Raw genomic sequence first — 17,504 nt, 5'->3', positions numbered from 1 at the left:
TTGAAAAAGAGGAATAATGAAGGAAGACTGTTCCCACTAGCTTTTTAAACATTTAATGGCTAAAATACTTAAAAATGGTATGGTACTGGCATAAGAACAGAAAAATACAAAGGAAGAAAATTGAATCCTAAAGGCTTTAGTAAGATAAAAATTACATTATAGATTAGTATTGAGAAAAAAATTGTCAATAAATAAGACTGGGAAATTAACCATTTAGAAAAAATTAAAATTAGCTCCTTATCTTATGGCATTTATCAAAATAAATGTATATATTTGGTCTAGAAGAACTAATGGGTTATATGTGAAAAATGAAGTAAGTAATATCTAGGGAAAATACACATGAGTATTCAGCTGCTAATGGAATTGGGAAGAAGTTCTTTCTAAGCAAAATAGCAATGTTACAAGCTGCAAAGAAAGAAGACAGATCAGACTACTTATTAAAAAATTAAATAATAAACAGCAATCTTGAAAAAAATTTATATTTCAATACTTAATATCCTTAATATATAATGGTTCATAAGCAGCAATTCCAATTGTAATAATCTACACTAAATTATATAGTCAAGAATGTTCACTGCAGTATTATTTGCAACTGTTCCCCCATTCAAGAATTGTGTAACCAGTGGGGTCAAGATTTGATTAAACAATAACAAGAACATATACATGAAAAGAAGGCGGTAGAAAAAATAAAAAGAATTAATAAGCCAAAATGGTTACTTGTAGGTAGTAAGATTACTGGTGCTAGTTTTCTTTTTATACATTTATAACTACCTGCCAAAACATTCATGATGAACACATACTACTTTCATAATTAGAAAAATTAACACATTAATCATCACTTTCATAAACACATGTGATTATCAGACTTCAGAAGTTTCAACAAATATAAAAATTCACAATAGTTTGTAAATCGACTGTCTTTGCATGTGGGAAGTCCCTTAAAACTTTGGTTCTATTAATATCTTAATTTAGCATAAAAATACAGTTAAAAGAAACCATACTGTCTTGGATTACATCTTCATTTTTTCTCTCAAAGGGATTCTGATTTTAATGGCTATGAAAGGGATTGATTTTCACACAAAGATATCTAAACATCACTGCAATGAATAGGAATGGCTTAAAATAAATGTACATTTCACATTAATAATATTTTTCAATGAATATTTAGAACAGATTCAATTTAAGGTTTGTCACTCTATGTTTTTACTCAGGAAACCTCATTAAAGCATTCCAAACTGGAAAATGACTAGTCCAAAAGGCCTGTAGAAAAGGACAAAATTTCTCTAAAAATCTCTTCTGGCAGGAAGTGTTATTTTGTGTCTAATTGAAATCTCTCCTCCTGTGATTTAAACTTCTTGTCCTTTAAAAAAATATAGCTATATTCCATTTTGCTTTCTCTAGACAACATAATTTAAAAACGTTTAAGTATCTATTTCCTAATACTTTGATCTACTTTTTGCCTGTCTCTAGCCTTTCTACAGTTTTCATCAAGTTATTTAAACCCACATAGCAAATTATGGTTTTAGGCAATGTACAATGAAATGAGAGAATAGCTTGGAGCTCCCACATGCTGTAATTCTGTGGAAACACAAACATACTTTCTTCTTAGAACATGGCATGCTGCTAATAGATGTTACTGTGCTGTGTCTCTTACAACACTCACATTATCTGTATGCATGTATACTAACCGTATATTAACAGATTCATATTTTGTGCAGCTTATTTATTGACACTAAGTGGAAGCCCTAGGCAACTTTATTTCTAACTACTTTCCCAACCTATTCTACTCGCTCTGCTTCATATCACTCAAATTGAACAGGTTTGCCTTCTCACTTATTATGAACTACTCATGGAATCTGAGTTCTAGCCTTATATTCATCCCTGACAAATTTTGGAAGACTGGAAGAGTCACCTAACTTTCAAGTTTTAATGTTTTGCCTATACAATGGGGATGGTAGTGTACTAGAAGACTTATAACACTGAAATTTTACTATGAATGTCAAGATCAGATTCCATTCAAGTCACTCATTTTTTTTTGAATTTTATTTTTTTATACAGCAGGTTCTTATTACTTATCCATTTTATACATATTAGTCAATCGCAACCTCCAAATTCATCACACCACCCCCCGAGCCCACCACTTTCCCCCGTTGGTGTCCATACGTTTGTTCTCTACATATGTTTCTCTATTTCTGCCCTGCAAACTGGTTCATCTGTACCATTTTTCTAGGTTCCACATATATGCATTAATGTACGATATTTATTTTTCTCTTTCTGACTTACTTCACTCTGTATGACAGTCTCTACATCCATCCACATCTCTACAAATGACCCAATTTCGTTTCTTTTTATGCTGAATAATATTCCATTGTATATATGTACCACAACTTCTTTATCCATTTGTCTGTCAATGGGCATTTAGATTGCTTCCATGACCTGGCTATTGGAAATAGTGCTGCAATGAACATTAGGGTGCATGTGTCTTTTTGAAATATGGTTCTCTCTGGGTATATGCCCAGTAGTGGGATTGTTGGGTCATATGGTTATTCCATTTTTAGTTTTTTAAGGAACCTCCATACTGTTCTCCATAGTGGCTGTATCAATTTACATTTCCACCAATAGTGCAAAAGGGTTCCCTCTTCTCCAAACCCTCTCCAGCATTTGTTGTTTGTAGATTTTCTGGTGATGCCCATTCTAACTGGTGTGAGGTGATACCTCACTGTAGTTTTGATTTGCATTTCTCTAATAATTAGTGATATTGAGCAGCTTTTCATGTGCTTCCTGGCCATCTGTATGACTTCTTTGGAGAAATGTCTATTTAGGTCTTCTGCCCATTTTTGGATTGGGTTGTTTGTTTTTTTAATATTGAGCTGCATGAGCTGTTTATACACTTTGGAGATTAATCCTTTGTCCACTGATTTGTTGGTAAATATTTTCTCCCATTCTGAGCGTTGTCTTTTCGTCTTGTTTATGGTTTTTCCTTTGCTGTGTAAAAGGTTTTAAGTTTCATTAGGTCCCATTTACTTATTTTTGGTTTTATTTCCATTACTCTAGGAGGTGGATCAAACAAAGAACTTGCTATGATTTATGTCAGACAGTGTTCTTCCTATGCTTTCCTCTAAGAGTTTTATAGTGTCCAGTCCTACATTTAGGTCTCTAATCCATTTTGAGTTTATTTTTGTGTATGGTGTTAGGGAGTGTTCTAATTTCATTCTTTTACATGTAGCTGTCCAGTTTTCCCAGCACCACTTATTGAAAAGACTGTCTTTTCTCCATTGTATATTCCTGCCTCCTTTGTCATAGATTAGTTGACCATAGGTGTATGGGTTTATCTCTGGGCTTTCTATCCTGTTCCATAGATCTATATTTCTGTTTTGGGGCCAATACCATACTGCCTTGATTACTGTAGCTTTGTAGTATAGTCTGAAGTCAAGGAGTCTGATTCCTCCAGCTCTATTTTTCTTCCCTCAAGACCGCTTTGGCTATTGGGGGTCTTTTGTGTTTCCATACAAATTTTAAGATTTTTTGTTCTAGTTCTGTAAAAACTGCCATTGGTAATTTGATAGGGATTGCATTGAATCTGTAGATTGCTTTGGGTAGTATAGTCATTTTCACAATATTGATTCTTCCAATCCAAGAACATGGTATATCTCTCCATCTGTTGATATCTTCCTTAACTTCTTTCATCAGTGTCTTACAGTTTTCTGCATACAGGTCTTTTGTCTCCCTAGGAAGGTTTATTCCTAGGTATTTCATTCTTTTTGTTGCAGTGGTAAATGGGAGTGTTTCCTTAATTTCTCTTTCAGATTTTTCATCATTAGTGTATAGGAATGCAAAGAGATTTCTGTGCATTAATTTTGTATCCTGCAACTTTACCAAATTCATTGATTAGCTCTAGTAGTTTTCTTGTGGCATCTTTAGGATTATCTATGTACAGTATCGTGTCATCTGCAAACAGTGACAGTTTTACTTCTTCTTTTCTAATTTGTATTCCTTTATTTCTTTTTCTTCTCTGATTGCTGTGGCTAGGACTTCCAAAACTATGTTGAATAATAGTGGCAAGAGTGGGCATCCTTGTCTTCTTCCTGAACTTAGAGGAAATACTTTCAGCTTTTCACCATTGAGAATGATGTTTGCTGTGGGTTTGTCATATATGGCCTTTATTATGTTGAGGTAGGTTCTCTCTATGCCCAATTTCTGGAGAGTTTTTATCATAAATGGGTATTCAATTTTGTCAAAAGCCTTTTCTGCATCTGTTGAGATGATCATATGGTTTTTACTCTCAGTTTGTTAATATGGTGTATCACATTGATTGATTTGCGTATATTGAAGCATCCTTGCATCCCTGGGAAAAATCCCACTTGATCATAGTGTATGATCCTTTTAATGTGTTGTTGGATTCTGTTTGCTAGTATTTTGTTGAGGATTTTTGCACCTATATTCATCAGTGATACTGGTCTGTAATTTTCTTTTTTTGACTATCTTTGTCTGGTTTTGGTATCAGGGTGATGGTGGCCTCACAGAATGAGTCTGGGAGTGTTTCTTCCTCTGTAATTTTTTGGAAGCGTTTGAAAAGGATGGGTGTTAGCTCTTCTCTAAATGTTTGACAGAATTCACCTGTGAAGCCATCTTGGCCTAGACTTTTGTGTTTGTTGGAAGGTTTTTAATCACAGTTTCAATTTCATTACTTCTGATTGGTCTCTTCAGATTGTCTATTTATTCCTGGTTCACTCTTGGAAGGTTATATCTTCCTAATAATTTGTCCATTTCTTCCAGGTTGTCCATTTTATTGGCATAGAGTTACTTGTAGTAGTCTCTTAGGATGCTTTGTACTAGTGCGGTGTCTGTTGTAACTTCTCCTTTTTCATTTCTAATTTTATTGATTTGAGTCCTCTCCCTCTTATTCTTGATGAGTCTGGCTAATGGTTTATCAATTTTGTTTATCTTCTCAAAGAACAAGCTTTTAGTTTTATTGATCTTTGCTATTGTTTTCTTTGTTTCTATTTAATTTATTTCTGCTCTGATCTTTATGATTTCGTTCCTTCTACTAAGTTTGGGTTTTGTTTGTTCTTCTTTCTGTAGTTCCTTTAGGTGTAAGATTAGATTGTTTGAGATTTTTCTTGTTTCTTGAGGTAGGCTTGTTTTGCTATAAACTTCCCTCTTAGAACTGCTTTTGCTGCATCACATAAGTTTTGGATCGTTGTGTTTTCATTGTCATTTGTCTCTAGGTATTTTTTGATTTCCTCTTTGATTTCTTCAGTGATATTTTGGTTATTTAGTAACGCATTGTTTAGCCTCCATGTGTTTGTGATTTTTATGTTTTTTTTCCCTGTAACTGATTACTAATCACATAGTGTTGTGGTCAGAAAAGATGCTTGATATGATTTCAATTTTCTTAAATTTACTGAGGCTTGATTTGTGACCCAAGATGTAATCTATCCTGGAGAATGTTCCATGTGCAGTTCAGAAGAAACTGTAATCTGCTGTTTTTGGATGGAATGTCCTATAAATATCAATTAAATCTATCTGGTGTGTTGTATCATTTAAAGCTTGTGTTTCTTTATTAATTTTCTGTTTGGGTGATCTGTCCATTGGTGTAAATGAGGTGTTAAAGTCCGCCACCACTATTGTGTTACTGTCGATTTCCTCTTTTATAGCTGTTTTAGCAGTTGCCTTATGTATTGAGGTGCTCCTATGTTGGGTTCATATATATTTATAATTGTTATACCTTCTTCTTGGATTGATCCCTTCATCATTATGTAGTGTCCTTCCCTGTCTCTTGTAACATTCTTTGATTTAAAGTCTGTTTTATCTGAGATGAGTATTGCTCCTCCAGCTTTCTTTTGATTTCCATTTGCATGGAATATCTTTTTCCATCCCCTCACTTTCAGTCTGTATGTGTCCCTAGGTCTGAAGTGCTTCTGCTGGGTGCCCTCTGGTGGATGAGGCTATGTAAGAGGTTTGTGTAAGTTTCCTGATGGGAGAGACTGGTCCCTAGTCACTCTTAATATTAAATTAGTGCCTACTATGTGGAAACACTATGTAGAATACAACAGTGAATAGCGTACATTCTTAGTGAAATGTGTTTTGAACTAAAATACTCAGATTCAGTTACAGTACTATTGTATAGTAATATACTGATTTTTATAAAGAGACAATCATTAGTATAATACTTTCAAATTCCATGAACAGAACTGGTATTTCTTTCCTATTTACGTCATTATCAAGAATTTCCCTTACCTACTACTTCCTTTTAAAACTCTAGCCTAAGTTACTTCCTTTTATTTCAGTTGCTCTCTACTGAATTGCGAATAAACCGCTCAAAATTGGAGCTACCATTCCTTGTCCCAAAACAATGTTATGTTTTGGTTCTCTTTTGTTTAGGAAAAACCTTTAACTTTTCTTAGTGAAAAAAATTGTAAGAATTTATGAGAACCTTAGAAAATGATTTCACAGCAAAATATTATAGAAAAATATAACTGTGCTTTGCCCAAGGCAGGAAACTTTTAGGAACGTAAGGACTGCTTTAATGGTTCAGAGTCATACTTCCACAAATGTAGGGTGCTGTCTCTAATGGTGACGCAAAGGGTTGTGCAGGAGAAGGATATCACTTCAAAAATATATAAATATCCTCGGTTTCCTTATTAATTCATTATGGAAATGTCATGCATTAATTTGTCCGATTTGCCTTTTGGGAAACATGAGACATTTTGGATAATTTGTTTTCCTCATTTCCTACCTCAGACAACTTTCAGAATTTTAGAGCTAAAGGAAACCTCATACCTCTTCAATCATCTCATTTTATAGATTATGCAACTGAAAAAATAGTGGTTAAAACACCTGTCCAGGTCACACAAGTTTAACGACAGAACCTATTCTCTTGATCCTCGATACAGGGTTTCTTAAACATATCATGTTTGCTTGATATTAATAAACTTTTAATGAATTTAAATTTACTTCTTTGTAGTTTCACAAGGTTATCTCTATCTTAATTAGAATTAACTTGTAGTTAAGAATTCATGCTCACTATATATATATTTTTTATATATATATTTTTTGTTTGTTTGTTTGTTTTTGTTTTTTCATATTCTTGATGAGGGCAGAAGCTGTGTTTTATTTGTTGTATCCTCAGAACTTCTTACAGGGTTTGACATGGCACATAGCAGGTATTCAGTAGACTGTTGTAGACTGAGAAAATGAACTTTATAGACTTGGATCACATGTACTCTTAGCTTTAATTTTTCTAAAGAGGAAAAATCTAAAGCTGTTCAGTTTAACCTTGTTCCCTTGATTATTTCAGACGTATTTCTCTAGACTTTCTCCAGTTCTACTGCATTTCTTAAGGTGAGGGAATCAGAATTTTGAATGAGCACAGAAAGTTTTCTTTCTAGATACCAATAATCTTCTCAGTAAGTGTAGTTCTTTTGCATCATCTTACACTGGCTAACAGCAGCACTTATTTGACACTTTTCTTCCACATTGTGTAAGTACAACACATACGTGGTCCTTGCTTTGATATTTCAATACCCAGAAAATTTTGGTTTCACTTACTCTGCTAGAACAAATTCCCGCTTCCAAATCAATTATAAAATGTTAAACAAGACTAGATTCAGCATCTATAACATTTATCCAGAAAGGCCCATTAGCCTCTATACTTGTGTTTTCCGTGTTTAAATAAGTTATCTGTACAATCAAAACTGTTTGAGTGTCTTCTATGTGCAAGCCACTGAACTCCTTCGTCTGAGTAAGTAATTCACAACATTCCAGATACTTAGCTTTTTCTCGGGGTGGCACAGAAAATGATTAGGAAAGTTTTGGATTCATGAAAAAGACATTTAAGAAATCTAAATAAAAAAGATGTTTTAGTTTTTCCTTATGCATTGATTTATTTATTGCCATCCACTGTCCCTCTACGAACCCCAGACACACCCTTCTTGTCATCCTTAAGAACTTCACAGGAATCCTTTTATTCACCAAACCTACTCCATTGTCCCTCTGCCCTCAGACATCCCTCCTGTGATCCAGAAGAACTCTAAAGAAATCCTTTTATTCAGTAATCCTGTTCTTTATTACACACGCTACCAGAGGAGCTTAGAAATGAATGGAATCCAGAGATTTCTAAGTTAAACTCTCATATACCAGTATGATATTTGCCAATGATAAAACAAATCATTATAGCCAAGTATAGTATACCATCTCTTTAATATACTGCATGCCTGACATATACACATAATACTTACTTGTACTCATCATAGACTTCCTGTTTGGGCAGTGAAGTCTCAGGATGCTCCTCTAGGGTATTCCGAATCCAGGAAAAGGCATGCATTTGCTGTGCCCGACTAGATGACATGGCATTCTGATCACTAATCATAAAACAAAAACATGTTTTAGCTGAACTAGACAGCAATTCATTGATAATTTTTGAACCAGGCCTAAATGTTCCACTAAAGGACTGTGTGTAAACTCACTATAAATGACCAAACCAAACTCAGGACATAAAGTATATGCCTAGTTATCCAAATACAAATTGTCCACCTGTGGTTGTGAGCCATTTTCTATAGCTAGTGTCTGACTAAAGTTATCGCCCTGTTCCATCCCCACCACCGTCTCTAAACTGGCAGAGATGATGGAGCATTGAAAACATAAGGTATTTGTTCGGCCAAAATTACCTCTAAGGGGATATTTGTTTATTTACTTGCCTGTTCATTTGCCTAAACTTACCAAATCATCAAACTATAAAATGAAAGTTATGGAAAAAATTGTTTATTTTCTATTTGCTTAGCATTCTCAAGTAACTACCCTGAATCTTACTAAAGCCTCTATGATCCAGAATGGAATTCACACTGGAGAGATCCTGAAAGGACAAGTCTCCCTCTATGGTCCTTTCTGTAACCAGTCCTCCTCTCCAGGACAACACCTCCACTAAACATCATAAATTTTTATTATTTGGCAGTGTCTCTTATAACATGAGGGAAGCTCCTCACTCATAAATAATAATTGATGCATTTTCAAAGAAATTACTGAGCAATTTCTAGGACAGAAAATTATTAAAATAGTTACAAAATGTGGTCCAAGGGGAAAAAAGTAAAAGCAACAGATTTTTCATTCCAGTTCTTTTCATACCTATACTTTTAAAGTAATGTTAAGCATAACTTATATGAATGAAATGAACTCTGAGAAATACTTAAAAGGGTAGAGAAACTCCTTTAAGAACAGAATGCATGAACCAACAACTTTTCTCTATATTTTCTAAATGAGGCTATTAAATATTTGTACTAATGAAAATAGAGTAATACCCCGCAAGCACTTAAAACATCACACATTTATCATAAATTCATGTGCCATACAGGCAATTCATTTTTTTTTCTTTTTTATGCTCTGTGATCTGCTTACCTGACAGTACCTAAAAAAACTCTTGCACTTTATTGCTCACAATACTTATCTGTTTATTCTTTGGCTTTCTGTTCAATTTTCAACATCTGCCACACTGTATAAATACACTAATCTGCTTATAAAACATAACCCAACTGCATTTCCCAGCACTCATCCAGGTACACAAATGAATTAGCAAAAACTATGGGTAAACACTTAACCAAATATGATCAAAGACTAAAAAGATCTACTGTTTTGACAGTCTGTTTCCTGATGGTTTTAGGAATAGTGCAAAACAATAACAACCACAACACACACATAAACACTGTAACTGAGGCAAAGACAAGAAGTGATATTACCTTTTCTCTCCATTGCTGAGACCAGAAGGCAGCTGAAGGTAGAGGTAGAGTTTCTCTAGGTCTGTAAACTTCTCAACTTCTTGCTGGTTAAAAAGGATTAAAAAGAAAGATCATTTAAAAAATTCTTGTTTCTCCCTCAACAAAATTTACTAACACCTCCCTAAAAATACTATCTCAATTTAAACCAGGTGGAATGAATCACTTGCCAAAGAAAACAGAATCTAGGCTTTTTTCTTATCAGTAAAATAATACAGTCAAGTTGTGTGATAAAGTTGGTAAGAAAAAATGGTACTTTCCTATTAATTCTTACATTCTAGGTATAAATAAAACCATAAATCAATGCTTAGACGAAAACTTCTCATCTTAAATCACATTTAAAGAAGGAGGGTTGTGCAATATTACAGGAAAAGTACTAGATTGGGAGTCAAGAGACTATTTATTAGTTGGCCTTAGCCTAACTATTTAACTGGTTATGAGGCTTCCATTCTCTGGCGGATTTTCCTTAGAAATGTGAAATGAATGAGATGATTTCTAGGCTTCTTTTCTATTTCTCAAAAATCTAGAACATGTGACTGATGATGCTACTATCACTGGGGGTGGAACTGAGGTTTAAAAATATAGTTATCCCTCAATATCCGTAGATAATTGGTTCCAGGAACCCCCTTCTCCCCTCCACGGATACCAAAATCCACAGATACACAAGTTCTTTATATAAAATGGTGTTATATAGCTAGTCCTCCTTATGCACAGTTCCTCCATAACTGAGGAATCAAATCTGATCCAGGGTTGGTCTAATCCGCGAATGCAGAACCTGTGGATACGGAGGGCCAACTGTTCCAAAGTACAACTAACAATCTGTTCCATGCTATGCAGATGTAATTACTCTCTGACTTGCAACAGTGGATGCTATTTGGAGAACCTACTTGTAAGACTGTCTATCACTACTGTTGTGCAACTTTGTCATTTTGTCTATAAATGTACCCTTTAAGAAAATTTCTGCTATGCAGAGGACTGTATAGTTTTCTTTCCCAGCTGAGTTTGCCACAGGATAGCTTTAAATGTGCCACAAATCCTACCTTAATAAAAAAAACATAATAAAATTTTGGTAGCCATATTCATTACAACTGAATTGCATTGCAATGGAAAATATGGACAGATTACTGGCATTCTTGGTGGCAGAATTTATTCTTACACAATAAAGCATAGCTCAAACATAGATCCAATTTTTTAAAAAAGATTACAATGATATAATTTAGCCTGTTCTTATTCTCACCAGAATTCATTCACGAAACAGTTTAATCTTAGAATTTATCCATAGAATGACTTAGTCTATCAATTACATGCAATTAACTCTCAAATCCATATTTTTTTCATTCCACTGTCTATGGGGTATTTTCCGATTAGCTCTTGCTTTAATATCTGATAGACTGATCAGCAATTATCCTGCATAACTCTTCCCTTGACAACAACAAAAAACCCCTACACGTACACAGGCATTTTCTTTCTCAGTTGTTACTTAGCACCTTCTTTTCTCTAGTTTCCCAGTGTTCAGTTTTGAGTCTGCCTAGTTCTGTTCCTCTTGTTGTATTACACTCTAATCCTTCATTTAGCCTTCTTAACTTTTTCCACCATGTTCTTCTAGTCTATTTCCCAGCCACCACATTAGTTTAAGTCTTTAGCTGTCTTTCTTTTAACAATAAAGGAGAATTCATCTACTCATTTATTTATTCACTAAGCTTACTTTCTGCAATGTTCCACAAATGATTTATAACTATGAACTTATACTGTGTATCACAACCTATACAAAGACTGGAAATAGACAGATGAACAACACAACAATAGGCCCTGCCCTTAAGGAACTTACAATGATTCTTGAATTACTAAAAATGTCTAACTACTTGCTTTCCCTGCCTCCAGCCTTTCCCCACTTTAATCTGTCGAAATGGAAATAAAAACAAAAATAAACAAATGGGACCTAATGAAACTTAAAAGCTTTTACACAGCAAAGGAAACCATAAACAAGACAAAAAGACAACCCTCAGAATGGGAGAAAATATTTGCAAATGAAGCAACTGACAAAGGATTAATCTCCAAAATTTACAAGCAGCTCATGCAGCTCAATATCAAAAAAAGAAACAACCTAATCCAAAAATGGGCAGAAGACCTAAATAGACATTTCTCTGAAGAAGCTATACAGATTGCCAACAAACACATGAAAGAATGCTCAACATCATTAATCATTAGAGAAATGCAAATCAAAACTACAATGAGATATCATCTCACACCCATCAGAATGGTCATCATCAAAAAATCTACAAACAATAAATGCTGGGGAGGGTGTGGAGAAAAGGGAACCCTCTTGCACTGTTGGTGGGAAGGTAAATTGATACAGCCACTGTGGAGAACAGTATGGAGGTTCCTTAAAAAACTATAAATAGAACTACCATATGACCCAGCAATCCCACTACTGGGCATATACCCTGAGCAAACCATAATTCAAAAAGAGTCATGTACCACAATGTTCACTGCAGCACTATTTACAATAGCCATGACATGGAAACAACCTAAGTGTCCACTGACAGATGAATGGATAAAGAAGATGTGGCACATATATACAATGGAATGTTACTCAGCCATAAAAAGAAATGAAATTGAGTTATTTGTAGTGAGGTGGATGGACCTAGAGTCTGTCATACAGAGTGAAGTCAGTCAGAAAAAGAAAAACAAATACCATAAGCTAACACATATATACGGAATCTAAGAAAAAAAAAGGTCATGAAGAACCTAGGGGCAAGACAAGAATAAAGACACAGACCTACTAGAGAATGGACTTGAGGATACGGGGAGGGGGAAGGGTAAGCTGGGACGAAGTGAGAGAGTGCCATGGACATATATACACTACCAAAAGTAAGAGATAGCTAGTGGGAAGCAGCTGCATAGCACAGGGAGATCAGCTCAGTGCTTTGTGACCACCTAGAGGGGTGGGATAGGGAGGGAGGGAGGGAGGGAGACGCAAGAGGGAAGAGATGTGGGGACATATGTGTATGTATAACTGATTCACTTTGTTATAAAGCAGAAACTAACACACCATTGTAAAGCAATTATACTCCAATAAAGATGTTAAAAAAAATAAAATAAAATGATGTAATGGAGATAAGCAATAAAATAAATAAATAAATATCACCCCTAAAATACCTCTTGTTCAATATTGTTAACATCACCCACGTAATCCCAACAGTGCCTCTCATATTAAATCGAACATAGATTATGTTACCAAAAAATCCATTCGTATTATTATGGGCAAAGTCTGAGAGAACACAACATAAAACATCATTTTTTTTGGATAAAGAAACTCTCTCTCTCAATGGAATATTATTCAGCCATTATAATGAGTGAAATCTTGCCATTTGTGGCAACATGGATGGACCTGGAGGGCACTATGCTAAGTGAAATAAGTGAGACAAAAAAGGATAAACAGCGTTATGATCTCCCCTTGTATGCGGAATCTAAAAACAACAAAACAGACAAAAAAACCCTGAGCCCATGGATACAGTGACGACTGGTGGTGGCCTGAGGTGGGGGGGTGGGAGTGGGGAAAATGGGTGAAGGAGGTCAAAAAGGTAAAAATTTCCAGTTACAAAATGAATGTCATAGGGATATAATGTACAGCATGGTGATTACAATTAATAATACTGTACTGCGTATTTGAAAGTAGCTAGGGTGGTAGATCTTGAAAGTTCCTGTCGTAAGAAAACTTATGTATGGTGACGGATGTTAGCTAGATTTACTGGGGTGATCAGTCTGCAATACAAGCATACCTCGAGGTACTATAGGTTCAGTTTCAGACCACTGCAATAAAACAAATACCGCAATAAGGCGAGTCACACAAATTTTTTGGTTTCTTAGTGCATATAAAAGTTATCTTTACCCTATACTATAGTCTATCAAGTATGCAATAGCATTACGTTTAATAAAACAAGGTACATACCTTAATTAAAAATACTTTATTGCTAAAAACATGCTAACCATCATCTGACAATGCAGGCAGGCTTACCACAAACCTTCAATTTATAAAAAATGCAGTATCTGTAAAGTGTAATAAAGCGCAATAAAATGAGGTGTACCTGTATATACAAGTATCAAATCATTATGTTGTACACCTGAAACTAATATAATGTTGTCAGTTACACCTCACTTAAAAAACATCAAATGAAAAACACATCATTTTTGATGACTAAGAATAAAAAAACTTCATACTGTTGGAGAAACCTTGGATGCTACAGTTTTCAATTTTTATATATGCTAGAGAAAAGAACAGAGAAGAAATTCCAGAAGGAATTCAGAAGATAATCCAAATTAGGATAAAGTGCCAAAGAGATTTAATTTAAAGACGGAATAGTTTTGAAAAAGATCAAACTCACTGCTGCCCCCCTTTTTTTTGCCTTTCAAACAATGAAAACTTACTACTGTCAATCACTCTTTTATTTGTTATGTAGGACTCAACACACAGAAGAAAAAATTGGGGGAGTTTACTAAAACTGATTATCAAAATTCTATGAAGCAAATGAGAACAAAACGATGCAAGTGTATAGTGATGGCATTCCAGTCCAGCAAAGCTGAGTTCACCACGAGGATTTTTGGTTTTGGATACACTTGTCATTTACGGCTAATCACTGGCTTCCAAAACAATGATCAGTGGTGTAGAAGACCTTAACCTTGCTTGATTATCAAGGCAAGAATATCATTTGGCAAGTATGTTAAACCTCAGATTATTTGATATACTTTGTAAAGATTTAAACATCAAGAATAAAAGGTTTGGACTTCCAAGGTGGCACAGTGGTTAACAATCCACCTGCCAATGCAGGGGACATGGGTTCGATTCCTGGTCCGGGAAGATCCCACATGCCATGGAGCAACTGAGTCCGTGCGCCACAACTACTGAGCCTGTGCTCTAGAGCCCGCGTGCCACAGCTACTGAAGTTCGCGGGCCTAGAGCCCGTGCTCCGCAACAAGAGAGGTCACTGCAATGAGAAGACCGTGCACCGCAACGAAGAGTAGCCCCCGCTTGCCACTACAGAAGGCCCGAGAGCAGCAACGAAGACCCAATGTCGCCAAAAAATAAAGAATTAGCTTTCTGTTCCAAGTGGAGATTCATTGGTTGTCAAAAAGAAATATGTTTGATGCATTTATGAAATGAAGGACAAAGCTGCTTTATTTTTAGAGTATTAGGAAAAAGACCAACTGCATAAATTAAAAAAAATTGTAATTTAAAAACTCAGCCATAAAAAGAAATGAAGTATTGATACATGCTGCAACATGGATGAACCCTGAAAACATTACGCTAAGTGAAAGAAGCCAGTCACAAAAAGCCGCATATCAAATGCCTTCACTTTTATGAAATACGCCGAACAGTCAAATCCATGGAGAGAGAAAGATTAGTGGCTGCCAAGGACTGGGAGGAGGGGAGTAAGAGGACTGACTGCTTAATGGGTTTCCTTTTGGGGTGATGAAATCATGTTTTAGAGCTGGGTAGAGGCAGTGTTTACATAACATTATGAATATACTATAATAAATATCACTAATGAGAAACTTTATGTTAAGTGTATTTTACAATTAAAAAATCACAATTTTTAATAGCATTTGGCATATTTGACAGATATATCTGAATATCTGACCTGAAACGTCAAATGACAAACAACAACATCTCTACTCATTAGTCTTAAAAGTCTTCATTTTCTCGAGTTGAAGAAGTTAAGTTCTCAAAGCAAAGTTACTGAAAATGTCTTCAAGTTTAGGGGGAACCTCAAATATTATCTAGTCTGTTGAATGAACTAAGGTGATGATTTCCCACTACTGGCGTTGAAAATCTTGCCCAAAAGCTTATGGGGACTTCTCTCTCACACAGTTCAATCTTTGCAAGAAGATATCCAAGGGATCTTGGAACTGAAGTTTGATTTAGATGTCAAAGACATGCCAGGAAACCCCTTTGGAGAATTTTTGGTAAAAATCTCCCTGTTTACTTCCCCGTAAGTAAGCAGACCTTGTGTGTCGATCATCCCATTTACATAAGCATACATTTATGTAGCTGGTTTTTCAGAAACTTTGGGTATGAAAACAAAGCAATGTTACAGACTTAATGTTGCAAATGACCTAGATAGTGCTTTGCTCTTTCACATCCTAGACAGAAAAGCATATAGCAAACAACCAGATTCAACATTCACTTTGATATCATATGATCCAGAGAAAATTAAAGGTGTAAAGCAAAATATACAAGATCAAGTTACTTTTGGAGGATCAAGGTGGAGTTTTGTGTTCGAGTTCTACCACTCCTATGCCCTTCCCCTCTGAAACTTTGGCTGATAAAGAATATTCACATGGGGCTTCCCTGGTGGCGCAGTGGTTGAGAGTCCGCCTGCCAATGCAGGGGACGCAGGTTCATGCCCCGGCCTGGGAGGATCCCACATGCCGCGGAGCGGCTAGGCCCGTGAGCCATGGCCGCTGAGCCTGCGCGTCCGGAGCCTGTGCTCCGCAACGGGAGAGGCCACAGCAGTGAGAGGCCCACGTACCGCAAAAAAAAAAAAAAAAAGAAAGAAAAAAAAAGAATATTCACATGAAGAACGAGAGCATGGAGCTATCTAATTCTTTCTATGAGGTGTAAGTAAAGTGGTTAAGAGAATAAGGAACAGAGACAGTTCATCAAATATTCCATCTGCTCACCTACATTTCTCAGCCTCTTCTGCAGTTAGTTTAGGGCCATGAACTTAGCACAAGTGATGCATTTCATTTCTCAGCTGACATAGTTAAGAATCAATGTGTCACCTCTATATCCTTTTTCCCCCTTTGTGGCACCTTGGCAGTCCTGTGTTTCAGTGGTGAGGCTATAACATGGCAATGTCTGTCAATGTGGGTTCCTGAGGGACTACGTGGAACAGGGTCCTCCAATGATTTGTGCTATACAGGTAGTGTGAATGAAAATAAGTTCTTCTGGTTAGGCCACTGATATTTCAAGCTTCTTTTGTTTCAGCAGCATAGCCTTGCCCATCCTGCTTAATATAGCAAGTCAGACCTTTCCCCCTAGCACTTCTGAGAGAACTGAAGATCCCTTTTAGATATGCAGATAAAAACGTTGAGAGAGGAACTGGGCTCCTCTCTAATCACAAAAGCTTTCATTTACTCATTTTTAGAATAGTATTTAACATATTTTGAAATTTCAAATTATATTAACCAAGAATATAAGATATTTATGTTTATCAAAATGAGACATGGGCTAAAAAAAGTTAAGAAGTACCAGTTTAGAATATACAGCCTTCATGCTCTCTCCCACTTTATTTAAAAAAAAAAAAAAAAAAACCTAGTTAAAAAATTCAGCTCTAATAGATTTTGTACACAAGGTCCTATAATATGCCTGTTTGTCCCTTTACTTTGGGCCACAGAAATTACTCAGGGATTTATACTCAATTAATTTGCATTTATTGATTGCTAAAAAACAGTTTTTCGGTATCTAGTTACACCTTCCCCCCTCAGCTAGATCGAAGATTCTGGTTTATCCAAACTCAATCACCTTTTGAAGCAGAATCCTGAAATGTAAGACAGAGCCAGATGGTACTCCTTTTAATATTTAATACTCCATTTAATTTTTAAATTTAAAATGATAAAGTATTTCAACCAAAGTATACAAAGTAGTACACATGTATCACTATCCATATTTAAAAGATGCTAACTTTTTACCATATTTGCTTCAGAATTCTTTCACTTTTTAGATTATACAGTAGT

At 35.5% G+C, this 17,504-nt stretch overlaps 1 protein-coding gene across 2 annotated transcripts in view; it reads right to left on the bottom strand.

Annotated features, from left to right (window-relative positions):
• Positions 1–17,504, bottom strand: part of RFX7 (regulatory factor X7) — a 148,712-nt gene that overhangs the window by 58,313 nt on the left and 72,895 nt on the right. For both annotated transcript variants that reach the window (XM_079912285.1, XM_079912284.1), the window contains exons 4-5: positions 9,732–9,814; positions 8,241–8,363 (exon numbers count right to left, since the gene is read on the bottom strand). In XM_079912285.1, coding sequence (XP_079768411.1) covers positions 8,241–8,363; positions 9,732–9,814 — 206 coding nt within the window. The remainder of the gene's footprint in view (positions 1–8,240; positions 8,364–9,731; positions 9,815–17,504) is intronic.

The sequence above is a fragment of the Stenella coeruleoalba genome (assembly GCF_951394435.1).
Source record: "Stenella coeruleoalba genome assembly, chromosome: 2".
NCBI lineage: Eukaryota > Metazoa > Chordata > Mammalia > Artiodactyla > Delphinidae > Stenella > Stenella coeruleoalba.
The sequence above is the reverse complement of the archived record's forward strand: the minus strand, read 5'-3'. Positions and strand labels throughout refer to the sequence as shown.